This window comes from Anoplopoma fimbria, chromosome 9 (genome assembly GCF_027596085.1).
Source record: "Anoplopoma fimbria isolate UVic2021 breed Golden Eagle Sablefish chromosome 9, Afim_UVic_2022, whole genome shotgun sequence".
Taxonomy (NCBI): Eukaryota; Metazoa; Chordata; class Actinopteri; order Perciformes; family Anoplopomatidae; genus Anoplopoma; species Anoplopoma fimbria.
Genome location: NC_072457.1, coordinates 22,326,275 through 22,344,413, shown reverse-complemented (window position 1 = coordinate 22,344,413; position 18,139 = coordinate 22,326,275). Strand labels below are relative to the sequence as shown.

Here is an 18,139-nt window from a genome sequence, read left to right as displayed (position 1 = left end):
AAAGTGTGTATAGATATATAGACATTAATAGAAGAAAAAAGGACATTTAAATGACATCACCTGATGAAATATATCAAAACTTTATCGTTGCATTTTGTGACACTGTATATTTCCGTGACCAAACTTAAGTTTACCTCACTTTTACTGCTACCAGGCGCCCTGTTGGAGAAGAAGACTGACCTGGACAAGCGGGGTATGGGCATGTCTGATTACAGCAACGGCATGAACAAGCCCATGGTGTGTCGGCCCTCTGCACTCTCCAAAGACCCCTCCGACCGCAACTCCTATCTTGACAAGGTCAGACATTAAGCATCTGACCAGAAATCAGGCCTTTTCTGTTTTTAAAATGATGAGTGTAGTTAAAAAAAGCTTTTTTCCTTATCTGTTTATTCCCCTGTTGACCATTTATTTTGCTCTGGTACAGGATGGTGTTTTGTCAGATGATGCCCCCCCATCACCGTATCTGCCTTCCCCGAGCCTGAAGCTCCCCCTGGCCAACAGTAGCCTTCCTGGGCAGGGTCTGGGACAGGGCAACCCGGGGCTGGCCATGCAAAACTTGAACAACAGACAGGTAACAAATTGAGCATGCACGGTTATTCTACACATTGTCACAGAATTTAACTTTTGTAGTTCCAAAAAAAAAAAAAAATTGTTCCAAAATGGATAACAGAAAGGCAAACATTGCCCAAATGTGCACCAGCAACATTCATACACAACATTTGTGGTCCTAAATTTAAGACAAGAAAATGTAAGAAATTAAGTTCATATGAACAGCTTTGTTATACACAAGGGAACATGCTGACAGATTGTGCTACCAAACCTTATGCGGTGCAAAACATTTCTGTTGCATCAGCATCATTTTGAAATTGAATTGCTTGCGCAGGCTTTAAGTGTGTATTGTGAAGGGATGGCAACAACAACTGATGAATATCATTTGTTTTACACACACCTCTCTACCCACATGCACTCCCAAATCTCCACTTTTCTGTTGCTCACATTACTGTGTATGACCTTGCCTGGAGTGTTGATTGAAATCAGATAGTTACGCTCTATCAAATATCACCTCCAGAGGCAGTCGTGGCCCAGAAAACTACAGTGTGTCCTTGAAGCCCAAACAAAGGCACTGTAAGAGGGCCTTTTTTTTTTTTTTTTTTTTTTTTTTTTTGCACTGAATGGAGATACCTTTTTAACAACGTGGAATCGGAAGTGGATAAAACCATTTGATGAATGGCTAAATAGATAAAATAGTAACAATTTCACGGTCTAACGACTAGCTGCTCTGTGATTGTTCAGTATGCTTTGATGAACAAGGTGTAGTGTGAAGTTAGACCTTGAAGGAAAATGCTGGAAAAAAATATTTTTAGACATTGCAATATGGGTTGGGGATATCAAAGACTTATGCTTTAGGCTTTTGAGTGTACTTAAAGTTTTCTTTTTCATCCAATTGAAGCGCACTCATTCATGTTTTGCATGAACCCATTAAATTCATAAAGGCTTGACAGTTGGATGGTCAACTCCTATCCTTCCTCGTGAGGTATTCAGTTTGCTGGAGTGGTCAAGAATGCACACATTTCTTCCCAAACACGGTGGCTCAGCTCTACAGTAAAGAAATGGCTTCAGTCCTTTGAATGAACTGGAAGGTTTTGAAGACGTTTCATTGTACTTTTATGACTCTTGCTCATAGATACACAGTGGAATGTTTGGCAGTAGTGGAGCAGCACAAACCCGGGCCATGCAGCAGCAGCCTCCACAGCCACCAGTGCCACCTCTCAGCTCATCCCAGCCTAGTCTACGTGCTCAAGTGCCTCAGTTTCTCTCCCCTCAGGTAGATAGACACACATAAACAAAAGTGACATATTTAACATGTTACATGGAGCTATATTGGTTAATATCACAGAAGACCAAAAAAAAAAAAAGATGGCTGGTAGATATTATTGTCATTAAGAATGCATTGTCAAGGAATTTTCTTTAAAAAAAAAAAAAAAAAAAGGTAGAATAAAAAAATAAATAGATTGCACTACTTGTCCAATAACCAGGGAACACAATTTGACTTTTGCACAATCTGAGTTATATGCTTGACATCAAGCCAACACCAATAGGATCATTTCAGCCACTCATGCGAAGCGTTGAGAAGAAGAGCTGTAAAGATTTCAGAGGTAGCTGACATTCCAGCCTTTATATTTATTAAAAAAGAGCCATAAATCGGCAGTGTGGATATATACAAACCTTACTTTCAAAATCCTACTGTGATATTATTATTATTACTGCGGAGGACTGTAGGTGGCGACGTTGTTCTTTGTCTCTCTTTTCTGTCTGTATAGCCTCATATAACCATCGTAAATTATTTTACACTATAAAACAAACTGGATATAGTTTGTGATGACACTAAATACTTTAGTTCATTCTTAATTAGAAATATTCTTATTAATAATCAGATAATAAGATGTGAAACCTGGATATTTCCTCCGTCAATAAATTTGACATTTTTAATTTCCTACATCATAGTCTATGAAAATTTTTGATTTGAAAAATAAATCTGAAGAACTATATTTTCAAGACTGGTAACAAAATACTATGCCTGTTAAAACCTCAAGCCTTTACAACACTCCTCAGGCAGACCCTTCCTCGTCCTCTCTTGTCCTCCTGTCATGCATCTAGTAGTGACTTGTTTTACTTGTCAGAAGCTGCTTTTGTACAGTGGTTGTGATTTGCAGTGACTAACTTGTCATCCCATCTTTCTGTCTCTCCGGTCCCCCCCCCCCAGGTCCAAGCACAGCTCTTGCAGTTTGCAGCAAAAAACATTGGTCTGAACCCTGCACTTTTAACCTCACCAATAAACCCTCAACAAATGACCCTCTTGTACCAACTTCAGCAACTGCAAATGGTGAGTCAGAATCCCTCTTTCCATCTGTATTAGCAGTGCAGCATGTATTTAGGTCTGAAGCAGAGAATGTGTGACATAAATCTAAATGGAAAGGAGATGAAGCCAGGCAAAACATTTTTTAAATCTGATTTAAGTTAAGAATGTGGATATTTGAAAAACACATGAGAAAGTAAAGCTAAAATGGTTAGACTAACCAAAGATGTGTCAGCTATAAACGGGTGACCCCTCTTTCCTTCTGTTTTGTATTTTTCCCATTATTGAATCTTTTAATAATTGTATTTGTACTTTTGATTCCCTTCATTCAGGCGTACCAGCGTTTACAAATCCAGCAGCAGATGATGCAGGCGCAACGCAATGTTTCCGGCCCCATTAGACAACAAGAGCAGCAAGTGAGTCCCTAAATGCATCATTATACTTCTTTTTTTTTTTTTTTTTTTTTTTTTTTATATAAATATGATGATTCTCACATGATACCATAACGTCAACAGACGAAAATCATCACGCATTGTTACAACAGGAGTTATGCAAACTTTAAGAAATCGTGGGAACGATGTGAGAACATCTTTACTTCTCGTTTAACATGAGCCAGCAAGTCTTTCTCCTTTTGTTCTCCTTTTTTTAAAACGTTATTCTCTTTTGTTTGTGAGATATCAGCAGCATGTTGACACGGCCTTGTTGAAAAAGGATGTGCTTTTTGCTTCCTTCTCACCGTTTTCTCCACTTTCAATAACACATTGTTCAATACCCTCAGATCTTCCTTCCTTCCCCTCCTGCTCCCTCTTTCTTTATCTTTTCTTTATTTTAATCTTCTTGTTTTCCTGCCCTATACTGCTCAAATCGTCTTTTTATGACACATTGTTGTGACACGCTCTCTCCTCTCTCCCAGGTTGCACGTACAATCACCAACATGCAGCAGCAGATCCAGCAGCACCAGCGTCAGCTGTACCAAGCGCTGCTGATGAAGCAGCAGCAACTTCCCTCTCACTCCTCTTCCTCCTCCTCCGCTGGTCTGCATCCCCCCGGTGGCCCCGCCGGAGGCCATGGTTCCGGCAAATCAACCCTGGACCCCTACACAGGCCCACACCAGGCTCCGGGCCTAGCCGACACACTGCACACCAAAGAGCCGCCGTCTTCGCCCAACGCCTACAGCACCTACTCTCTCTGTGAGTCCGGGATGGGGACTACTGAAAAGGAGATTTTGGCACTTTGGCAGTTTTGTTGAGAATAGTCATTTTCCTCAGCAGCCCTTGAGGAGGCAACCTTGTCATGCATACATTTGTACTCACCATACTGCGTGGCCACCCACAATCAAGTCAATGAATGCATCCAACTAGAAACCGTCCATAGCCATTTTTCTTTAAGAAATACATGCTAATTTACATTTAGATTATTCCCTCTCGACATCTGATAACATATTAATGTGTATTTTCCTGTTTTGTTTTTCCGCGACTGCAGTTTTAAACAGAAATCTTGTACCTTGTAGAGCTATATATTGTGAATATATTTAAAATATTTATTTTCTGTGTGTGCAGCTGGACTGAATCCAAACATGAATGTAAACTGCATGGAGGTTGGGGGACTGTCCCTGAAGGAGCACCCCCAGCCCCAATCCCGCCTGTCCCAGTGGACACACTCTAACTCCATGGACTCCTCAAACATGGAGAACAACCTCAATAAGCACGGTATGTCCAAGAAAAACACATTCTTCTGGACAGTCCCCCTGCACATATGTTGTATTGCAAACTACCACTAGGCATCCAATATGTTGTACAATGGCAGCTCTCCTTCATCAGTGATTTGAATTTCAAGAAAAATGTAATTTCTTTCAGTAAATTCAATAGTTATTTTTCTTTACAGGACTTTGAAAAGTAGCAAAAGTGTACAATTGTTCCATAGCTAAGATTTATGTTGAATATAGCTTTGATGGTAATGTTTGGGTAATTTGATAATGACAGTAACTTTTATAAGTATTGTAAAACATCACAATCATAATCAGTGGTGTCAGTCGACCGCCTTCCCTCATTTGAACCTCTCAGACTGGTTTGCAGATGAGAAACTCAACAGCTTACACAGCTTGTTGTCACTCGCATTTCACTCGCAGCCCTTTTCTCGGTACATTTATTGTCTTCACACATTCTGACTGCAAGCTCATTCTCGCTCAGACCAAAGCTGCTAAAGCTCCTTCCGTTTTTTCGCTCAATAATAGTAGAGGTGCATGACCTGCTAAATCTTTCCTCACCTAAATGGAAGCCCTGACACCACCATTTTTTTTACATCTGGGGACGTGGAAATGTTAAGTCCTTGAATATGATATAAGATAAACTGTTCTGAGAAGAGAAACTAGATAACACTCACTGACATCAACCTGTTGACTCCTACACTTCGAAATATCGTCAGCTCCAGCTATTTCTTTCCACACATTCTGTCTTCAAACTTATGCTGAAATAAGAGTTTTCTTAAAGTGTCATCCATTTTTGCATTTCAAGTATTGTGTATTGACGTCCTTAAAAGACATCCAGTGCATCACTACCCATGTAGATAAACTTGCATCATAAACAATAAAATGTTATTCTGAAAAGACCTTCAATGCAAATTTAAAGCGTTGATGTTGGTTATATGATGAGCAAGAATGAGTTCAAAAGACTACTGTCATATATTATGTCCTCAATATGAAGTCAAACTAAGTTCAATTTCATTTCTTTTTGGTCTTTGCATTTACTAGGTGCCATATCTGCTGCCTCTAGCCTGGGCCCCCCCGGAAAGCCCCCCCATCTGGAGGACTCATACAACCATTACAATCTAATGTCCAGCTCTGAGTCCCCCAGCAGCCCCATGGTGCCCCAAGACAGCTGGGGCCAGGGCAAGAGCTCCAATGAAAAGATCTCCAATGGGACCAACATTAACTGGCCCCCAGGTGAGGACAAGATGCAAATAGATAGCCATTCAAGCTGCTACACACCCATGGTCAACACACACACAGGTGTTTTCCCTTATGTTTCCTAACTAGAGCTCTTCTCAATGCTCAGTCTGTTAGTTTTGTGGCAACCATTAGGTTAGGACAACTCACCGTGTTATCATTCTTATTAAAATATATATATATATATATAGTTCTGTGACATCACGTAATTCCCACAAAAGCTTCATTCAGCTAGAGGTTGAATGGGCTTGAGTATTTAAATACGCCTCTGTAGCTGTACAGGGCATTTTTTTAATGTTTTACATTCTTAGTAGTAATACTGGCGTCAAAGGTGTTACTGATAACACAGTATGTCATAAGTGAGTGAAGTGTGACTGTGAGTCAGCATGCACAATGCCCTGAGAATGAAGAAGCTAAAATGGAATTCAAACATTATTACCGTAATTTGGTGACATGTCAAAATATCCTCTGTGAAAACAGACTGTGGTCAACTGCACTTCCACAGGGACATTTGGAAAGACTAGTTCATGGTCCTCAGCAGGAGCTGTAGCAACTATAATCATGGGAATTAAAAAAAAAAAAAAAAAAGAGGAAGACATAAATGCACAAAAATGTTAATATCTTTGCTTGGGGCCAAATCTTTTCTGTAGGCCACCCTCATAGAAGTTCGAAATACAATGCTAAAGGTGCCACAACTAGGGCTGTAATCAACCAAAGAAATTCTTGGTCGACTGAAACCCTGAAATTTCGACTAAAAATCGACTAATGGGGGGGGGGGGGGCATCACGTGCATCTGCGCAATATAATAGCCCATGATTACCGAAAATATATACTGATATCAGCACAAGAAGGCAATTAAACACAAAAGGCAATTCAGGGAAAATTATCTTTATTAAACACGACACCAATGGGCCTCATATCCTGAGCAATAAAATTGACAATTCCTTCTGTGATATCATGTTTGCGTTTGGATGATAGAGGAGGCTTAACATCCAGCGTGGTCTGGGTGTATCGGAGGGATCCTGCAGTTATAAAACGAATAAACGATTATTAGACTAAAATATTGAAATATGTTTAATATGATATTAATAGGCTATAATATTGAAATATTACCGTTTTTAGATGATACGCCATGTTTGTAGTCGAGCTGTGATATGCAAACTGTTGTTTGCAAATTTTACATTCGACTTTTTTCCCGCCATCTATTTTGGAAAAATTCTGCCACACTGCCGATGTCTTTGACATGGATGGTAGAGGAGGAGGACTCAAATGAAACTTAAATGAAACGCTCAAAATAAAAATAAATATTCAGCAATTAAACTAGGACTTTACAGCCCTAGCCACAACAATGTAAAAAAGAGGAAATGACTCATTCATTCAATATCTTCAACACCAGTTGCATCAGTCTAAGAATAAGTATGAGGAAAGCAGTTGCTCTGAGGCTTGTGTATATTGCTCAAACTGTGGGGAAGTCACGAGATGGCAAAAAGTTCTCTGAGATCTGATCTTGTTCATTTTGCCCCGTTAGAATTCTGCCCTGGTGTGCCATGGAAGGGCCTTCAGAACATCGACCCCGAGAATGACCCCAACATGACCCCTGGCAGTGTCCCCAGCGGTCCCACCATCAACACCAACATCCACGACGTCAATCGATACCTGCTGCGGGACAGAAATGGAGGTATGAACAGAAGCAAGGCCACAAATATTCATTTTAAGACGAGCACTAGTCCTAAACCAAAACATGCTGTGTAAATTTGAATTAAATGTAAGTTACTCAACTTTAAACATGCCAACCCATGTTACTATCTCTCCTACACCGCCTTCCCCAGTATCATGTGCTTTGTACGGATGCATACATTAAGTTACTTGTTTTTGTTTTTCTCCTCACTGTCTCCGGTCACCACACTGTCACCTCTTATGACAACATAGCCACTTCCCCAGCTCTGCCACTTCAGAATGACTCTCTGCCTCCAACCAGCAACGACTGGCCAATCAGTGGCTACTCTAGCTCTTTCAGTCTGTCGTCCTCTGATGGAGACAGCTCAGGTACACATCCAGAGTGTTTTTCCTCAATGTGTGGACCTGCCAAACCTCTTCCCATCCAAATTGGAGCCTTAATACAACACTGTCTTAGGCTCCTTACTTATCCTAAACCTTACCCAACCCCTGACCCGTGTTTATGACCCTTCTTTTACTCCAAGTCACACCTAAACTTTCACCCTCAGTACCTTTGCCGAAACTAAGACAGCAACCTCACCTAAGCATGACCTTCAACCACCTGTGTCTCTTTGACTCAACCCACAAGAAAACAACAAGCCTCACCCCAGCCGATCATGGCATCAGCATACACCCCGTGTTTGTGTGGGTGTTTTTGTGTGTTCTCTAAAATGATAAAGAAAATCACAAGACTTCAATTCTCAACGTGATGAATATGTCATTTGAGATCCGATTCTTAAGATTACTGTTGTTAGACACTATACTTCTTGTTTTTACATTTACTCTAATTTGGAAGGAAGTCAGAGATTCCACTGGAATCCAGAAAAGCGGTACTGGAAATGAAAAATAAACTCAGAATATGCATGTTGTACACAGTGTCTACTTTCACTTCAGCAGGTATTTGTGTCTGCCTGGTTAGGTTTTTACCTCAGAAAGTTTTAGGTGGATGCAGTGCACATTGTTAGTGCACAAGTATGTAACTTTTTGGCATGTTTTGGTGTAAAAAAAAATACCGTTAGCATTAGCCTAACCATTAATTAGACAAGGAACATAAATGCCTAGTTGGGAGACTGACAACTTAGTTGTAAGGTCACATCGTTTTACTGATTTTCTGTACTTGATCTCCCCACCCTCTCTCCATGTAAAGGCAAGCTTTCTGACATGAAGTCCACCTGGTCCCAAGGGCCAATCTCCCAGGGCCAAGCCTCTTTGTCTCATGAGCTGTGGAAAGTCCCTCAGGGGCCGCGCAGCAACGCAGCACCTTCCCGGCCCCCACCAGGCCTCACCCACAACAAACCCTCCTCTACTTGGGGTGGCAACTCGCTGGGCCTGGGCCAAGGCTGGAGCGGCTCCTACGCCCCTGGTGAGCACTCTCGCAAACCACAATGCACTTATTTGATTTATTTTAGTGGCACCTAACTGACACAGTCACAAACTCACTCACTGTTCCTCTGCACTTTTCAACAACCTGCAATTTCAACTGCATTTCAAAACATAACATTTTAAGAAAGAAAAAGAGTTTATGAAAAATGTTGGATCTTTAGTTAGTTGGCAACATAAATTCTACACATTGGAAACATTGCTTTTCAGGTTATACTCAGAGGTATTCCTTACCAAGACTAGATCTCTGCAAAATATATTAACATCATTACAAAAGAAAAAAAATGCATGTTGTTGCTAAGCTTTTATCTTAGATTGCAGAAAGTAAAGCCATTTACAAAATGTGAGACATTTCAACATGGACATTTCAAATATAGCCTTGAACTGAAAACCAAAATAAAAGCAACAGTTGTCAATCTCTTCGGTGTATTTCACACCCATCAAACACAGACGTGAATGAAGATGTGTAGGTGTGTCGAAGTTCACAGCTGCAATTGTGTACTGACAGCACTATATACAGTCTGTGGGAACACACCCTGCTAAACTGACATTTTGAGGTTTACCGGCTCTGAAAGGAAGCCTCAGTTAAATCCTGTATGCGACCTTTGTACATGTCCAAGTTCATGCAGATTGAAGAGGAACTTCTTGTATTCGTGTTCGAAAAGAATCTTGTGTGTGGAAATGGATAAGAGTTGACGTTAGGTGTGTTCCTCTATTGTTTGAATTTAAACTCTCTGACGTTAAGCACTCTTGAAAAACCATTACAGTGGCTGAAGAAAACACAGGTTTCAAATCAGTTTAACACCTTCCCTTTAAGAGCTCTATCATAAGGGTACTGTCACTTGAAATGAATTTGTCACATATACTCTTAGTATTCACATTTGTCGATTGAACCAACTTCACATGACTGTAATGTGAGAAGAAGTGCTTGTAAATCACTAATAATAACTAATTCACTACAACATTTTGTCAAGACAAACTCTACAACACTACTACTTTTATTCTTACACCTAATACATAAAATAATATATTACATTTTTGTTACAGAGGGAACCACCTGGAGTACTGACACCTCCAACAGGACCAGCAGCTGGCTGGTGCTGAGGAATCTCACCCCACAAGTACGTACTCTGTGCTGCTAATTCTTACTTGATTGAAGCTATAGTGTATTATGAGTAAAGCTGGCATGTTATTAATAGGAATTCAAATTCTGCTCGTGGATCATTGCCATGTCTCAAACAACTCTTTTGATGGTTTAGGGGGAAGGATATTCAAAATGTAAAAAATGTAATTCTGCACTTTTAGTTTGCTTTCTAACAAGTGTGACACAAAACACTTAATACAAAATGAAATCAACAGTCTTAGGCAGATGAAATATCAGCAAAACAGTACTAAGTATGAAAATGATGTACTACAAAAAGATAGAACATGGACAGTGAGTAAGGAAAGTAAATGTTGACTGAAACTACAGTGTAATATTGATGAATAAACTCAGATAGTAGCTGTAACTGCAATTTCTTTTTTGTTATCTTGTGCTCCAGATCGATGGTTCAACTCTGCGGACCCTGTGCATGCAGCATGGCCCCCTGATCACATTCCACCTCAACCTGACGCAGGGGAACGCCGTGGTGCGCTACAGCTCCAAGGACGAGGCCGCTAAGGCCCAGAAGTCTCTGCACATGTAAGCGGACAATAAGGAAGCGTTCACTCTTTCTTTCCCAACATTTCATTTTATATTACAGAGAAAGGAAATGGCTAACACTTGTGGAAAACCTAAGGTCCCCTTTTTCTTAATGGTGTTTTCCCAAGCTGAGAGCAGCTCAGCTTTTTGGATCCAACAATGTTATTTTAGTATCTTGGCTGTCACATGGGTAAGGAGGTTGTGAGTCATGCTGCTTTGTAATATAACAGTTTTTATTGTAATTATAAAATTGAAATGGGAGGAAACACCAGCTCAGAGCCAGTCTGAGGTCACTTTGTTTTTATGTCAAACTGTCTAAGGTTTGACCTCAATTTTGCTTTTGTCATAGAAACAAAATGCAAATTATGTGACCCACTTTTCATTATAAGCAGCACGAAATGTGGTTATGGCAGGTCACCAAAAAGCAGATTACCATAGTAAAGCCCTAAAAACAACAGCACCATTTGATTAAAAAGTATGTCAGCTATATGCTGCCCCATTTTTGTTTAAAGAACACCTTTTCATTACATGAAAACTATTATTTCTTTATTTGTGGTTGAATTATCATTGTAAGACTAAACGTGTCCTCTTGTGTCTTCTGTAAGGTGTGTGCTTGGAAACACCACCATCCTGGCGGAGTTTGCCGGCGAGGAGGAGGTGAACCGCTTCTTTGCACAAGGCCAGTCGCTGGGGGCTAACACCACTAGCTGGCAGGCCAACCCGGGAAGCAATCAAAACCGGATGGGCGGGGCAGCACAGTCCCACTCTATCGGCCAGTGGAGCAGCGGCGGTGGCGGCGGAGGCAAGCCCAGCGGAGGCGACCTGCTGTGGGGCGGTGTGCCCCAGTACTCTAGCCTGTGGGGACCGCCGAGTGGAGAGGACGCCCGTGTGATTGGGAGCCCCACCCCCATTAACACCCTGCTGCCTGGAGATCTGCTGAGTGGAGAGTCCATGTAGGATGATGCCACAATACACTAACCAACCAACCACCACCACCATGTCACGTAAGCCATTGGTGGAGGGTGGGTGGGGAAAGAAAATACAAAAAACAAAACAAAAAAAATGATTCAATATGAACAGGAGCAAAACCCAAGCAAATCATGTGGCGATAATCAGTATCAATTTGAACTGTTTTGAACTGTGAATTGTGAATCAGAGGGCTGGAGTCCCAACCACACAGACTGCAGACTCCAGTCCATCTGTTTTGCTTTTGTCCGTTTTTTGTTTGGTTTACCTTACCTTTTTTGGTATTTTTGAAATGCATCATAGAAAACAAACTGAAATGAGACACAATACAAAGAAACCTTTGAAGTGTTTTTTAGTTTTTCCATAAGTATACATGACATTCTGTGTGAAATTGTTTTGAAGACTGTTTTTAGGAGAAGCAATCAAAGCTGCCATCTGAGACTTTCCTTATCCCTCCAAAAAAAAAAAAAAAAAAAATCATCCCAAAATAAGACTTAAAACGACCATTCCCAGCATGTCCATGGCCAATGATGTGGTTCAAAGACCTTTACTAGTTATGTTAATGTTTGTTTCTCAGCACTAATATTAGCCTTAAGTGCTCTCTGGCCCAGGTCCTTCCCAAGCAGCCTTTTTGTTGTTTTTTTTGTAACTGAAGAAATAGCTGAAATCTTGCACAGTTTCACCTCTGAACCAGCAAGTGGTACAGGACATGACTGGTGACCAACTCTGTCACTGGGCAGTAAGAAGTCCTGGCCACATGACTGGCCCTACCAATCATCAGCTTAATTATTTAGGTTTTCTCAAAGGGATTGACACAGCTGTTAAATGTTCTTTTTTTTGTAGGTCTAGACCCAAGCGCGTTTTTTGATATCTACAATATATAAGCTGAGAGAAGATTATTTGTCGACCTCGCTGCGTGTCTCTGGTTCCATACATGCCTATGTAGGTCCAGTGGCACCTAATCACCGCAAGCCCAGATCCTTCTGGTCACCTTCAACCCAGTCGATTACTGGTGCTTTGTTGAATTTTCTATTGTCCGATTTGTTATGAAGCCCAGCGGTCCGTATGGTCAGCCAGTTTCTCGGAGGAAAAAAAGAACACAATTTCACCTTCATGTGACAGTTACATTGTGCAATATACACCATAGACCTTTCTTCCGTCCACACTCTATGTCCACCGGAGCTGGTTTCTCTTTTGTTTCGTTTTCTTGATTGTTGCTGATTGCGGCAAAAGACATTGGAACTTAACAAATGTTACCCCTTTTCAAAACTTGGATTCCCTCCAGGCCGCCAATCCCCCTGACACTGTTGGAAAAACTCTGCAAAGAGGAAGAAGCAGCTGTTGAACTGTGTATGCAGTGAACTGTACTAAAGAGTGACACAATAATGCACACTTCCTCTCTGCATGCCACAGCCCAACCCAACAGAGACTGAATTCACAGTGGGATTGGATGGTCCTGGGTATCTGGCACAATACCAAATAAGAGGGGTTTCTCCTAATGCAGTAGACCTTCGAGTGTTCCTTGCGTTTGGTACTGTACAAACAGAAGAGACTAAGACTTTTATAAATTCAAAGGGTTTTATCATAGCACTTATGAAGAGCAAATGGCTTCAACTGCAATCCAATAAATCAAAAAAAGGAGCAGCATCAACATAGAAAACAACAACAAACAAAAAAATGCTCTTTTATGTACTATATCTATTCCTTGGAAATGTGTCTGGTGTTGTTCCTCTGGTAGCAGGATGAAGGGAAACAAAACTGAAATGTACCATTGGACATTGGTGAAAAACTGCAGTCTGTTTTGTTTTATCCTTCTTTGAACAATATCAAAGTGAATATCACTGTTACTCCAAATATTTAGCCTTGTTCTGTTTGGAGGCACTAGACTTGCAACGTCAGCTGTCTCTGACACCCGCCGGACAGTAAGTCCGTGGGGTGAAGTCGGAGTGGGGTGGGGAGGGGGACTGTCCACTGAGTGCCTCTCTGCTGTGGTCCTCTGGGTGTCAAGCGGCAGCCCCACAGCGCAGCACTTCCTTCTGGGCTCCACTTGACCCTCCCTCAGTCTGGCAACAAATGCGGCTCGTCCGAGACCGGCCAATCACAGCTCTCCGCCGCACACGGCATCTCCAACGGGGGGCCCGCCACCACTCGACCCTGCTGTCCTCCTGCCCTCTCCCCCATCTCTCAGTTCTTTGACACACAGATCACTTTAGCTGGAAGATGTAATAGTCATATTTCTGGAATTTTTTGCCAGTGTTCTTTTTTTATTTTTGGGGGGGAAAAGATCATTTTGACTTTATTTTTTTTCAATGTGTTATATTGTTATTTTTGTCTACATGCAGTGGTCTACAAAATACTGGCTGCTGAACTAGCCCTTCACTGTTCATATGCAGAAACACTTTGGTCAGAGGTGCCTCTGTATGTTCATCCTGTGTATTGAATGCAAAACGAGGATCAATACTACAGAGCGTTATTGATTGTCTATTTGTTTTGAACTGATCATGCTTTTGTGTTTAACAGTATTCTGTAGTACTTCCAGGTAGTATCTTGAGATGTGTAAAAAAAAAAAAAAAAAAAAAAAAAATAGGGTGTCTCAGACGGGGGTGTGGGTGTTTGTTGCTCCAAGCTGCTCCGCCTGCCCGCAGGCTGTCCCCCCTTGCCCTTTGCCTAGCTGCTACGCTATGACCTCCTCTCCTTCTCCACCTCAACCAGACCCAGTAGCCCTCCCCTGACCAGGCACCAACAGGCCCTCCTATCTGTTTCTATGCAAAAGACTAGAGGCTGGGGCCCTTTACAGCACGCCAAACCTCACTCGGGAATGAGCTCTTGGCAAACCCTAACACTCGTCCCCCCCCCGTGTGCTTCTGTCAGCACTTCAGAATGGCCGCTGTTTCTGTTAAGTCAGGCTAAGCCACCAGAACACTGTCATGTACTGAAGTCCGAACACTTTATCAAAGATGGGCCTTTCTCTCTGCGCTGAAGACACTTCTGTCCACTTGATCTCAGGGTAGGGGAGTAGATGATACCAAGTAAGAGATGCAGCTCTCCGAATCTGTCCTTTCTACTGTGAGAGCAAAGTCTTAAATGAAAAGGCCATCTGCGCAACATATACGGACCTCATGCCTCGAACTTAATCCTAATTGGAAGGGAAAATGCTTGTATTGAATCTTTTTTCTCAAAAAGGTGGCCTATATTTAATGTTTCGGGGCCCATTATTGCGTGTAAAAGTTGCCAACGTAATGTGCCAATATATAAATTTGCTGTGTCATACTGTATCTTGATAGAGAGCACTTCTGTTCCCTGTTTCGGAGGAGCTTTGATAACCTTTGCAGAGGGTGCAGCGGGGGACAGGAGGGATCAAACAAATGGGCAGCAGCATCACACCCTGAAAAGACTGAGATCTTTTCTTTTTTTTTAATGATTTTGTGGGGAATGCTCCATGCAAAGGAGAAAATCTTTACTCAGTTGGGTGTTCCAGTTTGCTACAGTGCACAGTTGATGATGGGTAATCCCGGGTACATATTTTTTTAAAACCAAAAATGAAATTGCATTTTAACGTCATTTTTATGAAGTTTGACATAAAAATCTTAAAAATGCTAAAAAATCTAAGTGAAAAAAAAAAAAAGATCTATAATATGTTAAACTCTGCACTTCTAGCTGAAACGTCTCTGGTCGTCAGCCTCTACTACCACCATCTAAAGGAGTAGACTGGTGGCCGGGGTGCCTTTTTGTGGATGCTGTATTTATCTCGATTTTATGTTTGTGTCCTGCTCAAAGCGGGACCACTGAACTGTACATTTCCACAGACCCAGATGGCTTGGGCCAACTGTATCAGCCTCACTCTCCTCACTCTGCATCAGCAGGAGGGGAGGGGCACATTTCAAGAGGTACAAAGTCTTAAAAACATTTTAAAAAAAAGTTTTAAAAAACTTGGGGGAAAAAAAGCAAGAAAATGGGAAAAGGCTACCTTTCAGGACTTGCAGTCCTGCAGCACACAAGCAAAAATCACTATTGCCTGTTTCTGTAACTGCCTTGATCCAAGCTCAGACAGACCCAATAGCCGAGGACCTCTTCCTCCTGCATCCTGCATTGCATTACCGGAGAACCCTGACAGTGAAGGGGGTTTCCCATGCTGCACCAGCATCGAGAGGTTCTCCTCTCTACAGCTCTGTTCTAGATAACAGTGTGTATATATGTATATGTGTGTATCTATATATACATATATATATACATACTGTGAGTTTGGTGTGTGTGTGGTATCACCTCTTCAGACTTCTTGGATCCTGACCTCTTAAAACGTTTCATTTTTGTTTAAAAGGTCTTGGTTTCATACAACTGAAAAATGAGCAATATGTATTTTCCCCGCAAATAAGTGATACGAAGGAAAGAATTTGGGTCGGGTGTAAACTGATACTTGATTGATTGAAAGCATCGGCTTTCTTATACGGAGTTGGATATGCACGTTCTGGTTTTGATGACATATTACAGTACTTTGAAGTGCTTGTACTGTACATATGTGTATTTGTTTGTTAGTTAGCTTGTCTAAAGCCCAACCCAACCAGTCGATTAAAAAATCACAAACATATCAAAACAAGACAAAATATTAAACACAAATACTTGAATCATGGAGCGCCAATAATGTAATGTGAAGTCAGTAATTATTTTGTGTTCTCACCATCTGACAGGTACACCTAGGGGCTTTTAGAGAATATAAAAAAAAATGTATTGCATTGAGTTACAAATACAAAATCTTTGAGAAAAAATGCAAAAGTCATCTTAGATGTGTGCTTGAAAGTCAGATGTTTGTATGAATGTGTGCGCAAGAAACTGTGTGTACCGGGCACATGGCCGGCTGTAATGTTCCACTCAGTATGCTATATTTTGTGTCTGTTTTTATTTTCTTCTTTTTTTTTGTTCTGTCCAAAACTATTCTGATAGACATTGTTATTATCTTCTAACGTTGCACTGAGTGTCTTCTACCCCTCACTCAGCTAATCGTAGATAACCGAGTTTAAGTACTGAGGGGAGATGGTGACAATTCATGTGTACATGTTTACTCAAGGACTTAATGGATTTTTTGGTTCTATCTGTAAAAAGATTATCTACCTTATAGTGGCTTTTATTGTGGAATAATCCCATAAAAGGATTATCATTGAGTATTGCACCATTTTGTTTCAATTATTAAAAAAATTGAGAAAAAATACAAAAATACATAAAAAATACAAAAAAAAATACAAAACAAAAAAGAGGGGGAAAAAACAAAGAACTGTGGCCATAGATAGCTGTAGAAGGACTAGTAATCCCTATGTTAACTTCATGGAGAAATAGAAAGGGATAACGTGTGGGAGGTGAGTTTGTTACAAGACTCATTTCAGAGGTGCCTATCTTTTGTGTTTGTTTGTTTTTTGCAAAAGCCACCTGTCGTTTACAAACATTTCATTCGTCTGAAGTTCAAGGAAATAGGAATTTATAACAGGAATGTTAGAAACAAGAGACAAATTTCCTCTTCCATCAAATATGGACATGGAAATCTTACAAAATGAAGATTTATGCTACTTTAAGAACTCTGGGATTGATCAGTGTTGTGTCATTTCAATTTTAAATTTGTTTTCTTTCAGCGTCGACAGACTATCTCTGTATGTATTGAGTTGTGATTTTATATTTCCTGTAAGCAACACAGTTTGCTCACTATCTTGCACACTCATAAAAGATGTGGATTTTGTCTCAGGAAGGCCAGGGTTCTAGATAGCAACTCCGTCATTTCTAGATTTAATGTTTGTGTGAAAAAAGCAACTGAAAACAATTAAACTCCAAGCAAGCACTGAAGGTCATGAGTTTAACAGAATATAGAGAGTACCAAGTAACAACAAAAAAAGTTTGTAGCAAGTTATATATTTACCAAATAAGACTAAGAATCAACTTTGTAAAAAAGTGGAGTGCTTTACATGTGAAATCTAAGTATAATTGCTTTACATTTAAACTGATCAATGGTTTGATTGTGAAAAAGACAGTGACAGAAATGCATTTGTATGTTTTGATTTAAAAAATGTCCATCCTGTAGTCCAGGAGCATTGTGCAAGTTTTTTTAAGTCATCTCTCCTGTCAGTTAGCATGTCTGCTCCTGTGACAGGTATTTCAATAGTTGAGAGATTTGTCAAAATGTAACAGCTGGTTTTCAGAGACAGGTTTGAAGTGGAGGAATAAAGCTGGTTTTTAAAGGATCATGATCTATGCACAAGTGGGAGGAAAGAGTCCAAACCAAGCTGCTGTACTGCTGGCATTTGTCGACTCAGACTCTGGGGTTCAGGGTTTTATGTAGGGTTGTTCTTGTTTTTTCTCTTGTTCAAATTTCCTCAAATCTACTTCCCCTTTCCCCCTTCTCCTTATCATCGACATCTAATGTTTGAGTAAAACTTTACATTGCGTCACCATGCTGTGTAATCCTTAACCAATGAGCGCTTATCCTTCTGCTAAAGCACTGTGGGTTGTACTGAGGAAAAAAAAGCCCATGACTTTTAAGGCTGTCATTTTTTTTTAAAGGGGGGAGGGTGGGTGGGCGAATGGGGGTACTTTGCCTTTGCCTTTCTCTTTACTT

General features: G+C 40.8%; 1 protein-coding gene across 1 annotated transcript in view; it reads left to right on the top strand.

Annotated features, from left to right (window-relative positions):
- The window catches only part of tnrc6c2 (trinucleotide repeat containing adaptor 6C2), a 49,979-nt gene extending 35,901 nt beyond the window's left edge, over positions 1 to 14,078 (top strand). Inside the window, exons 11-23 of the mRNA XM_054604601.1 lie at positions 155 to 297; positions 425 to 571; positions 1,685 to 1,825; positions 2,765 to 2,884; positions 3,190 to 3,273; positions 3,771 to 4,047; positions 4,417 to 4,566; positions 5,607 to 5,798; positions 7,330 to 7,479; positions 8,665 to 8,880; positions 9,945 to 10,018; positions 10,439 to 10,578; positions 11,184 to 14,078. Of these exons, the coding sequence (XP_054460576.1) occupies positions 155 to 297; positions 425 to 571; positions 1,685 to 1,825; positions 2,765 to 2,884; positions 3,190 to 3,273; positions 3,771 to 4,047; positions 4,417 to 4,566; positions 5,607 to 5,798; positions 7,330 to 7,479; positions 8,665 to 8,880; positions 9,945 to 10,018; positions 10,439 to 10,578; positions 11,184 to 11,535 (2,186 nt within the window). The 3' untranslated portion in view covers positions 11,536 to 14,078. The remainder of the gene's footprint in view (positions 1 to 154; positions 298 to 424; positions 572 to 1,684; positions 1,826 to 2,764; positions 2,885 to 3,189; positions 3,274 to 3,770; positions 4,048 to 4,416; positions 4,567 to 5,606; positions 5,799 to 7,329; positions 7,480 to 8,664; positions 8,881 to 9,944; positions 10,019 to 10,438; positions 10,579 to 11,183) is intronic.
- The last annotated feature ends 4,061 nt before the right edge of the window (positions 14,079 to 18,139 follow it).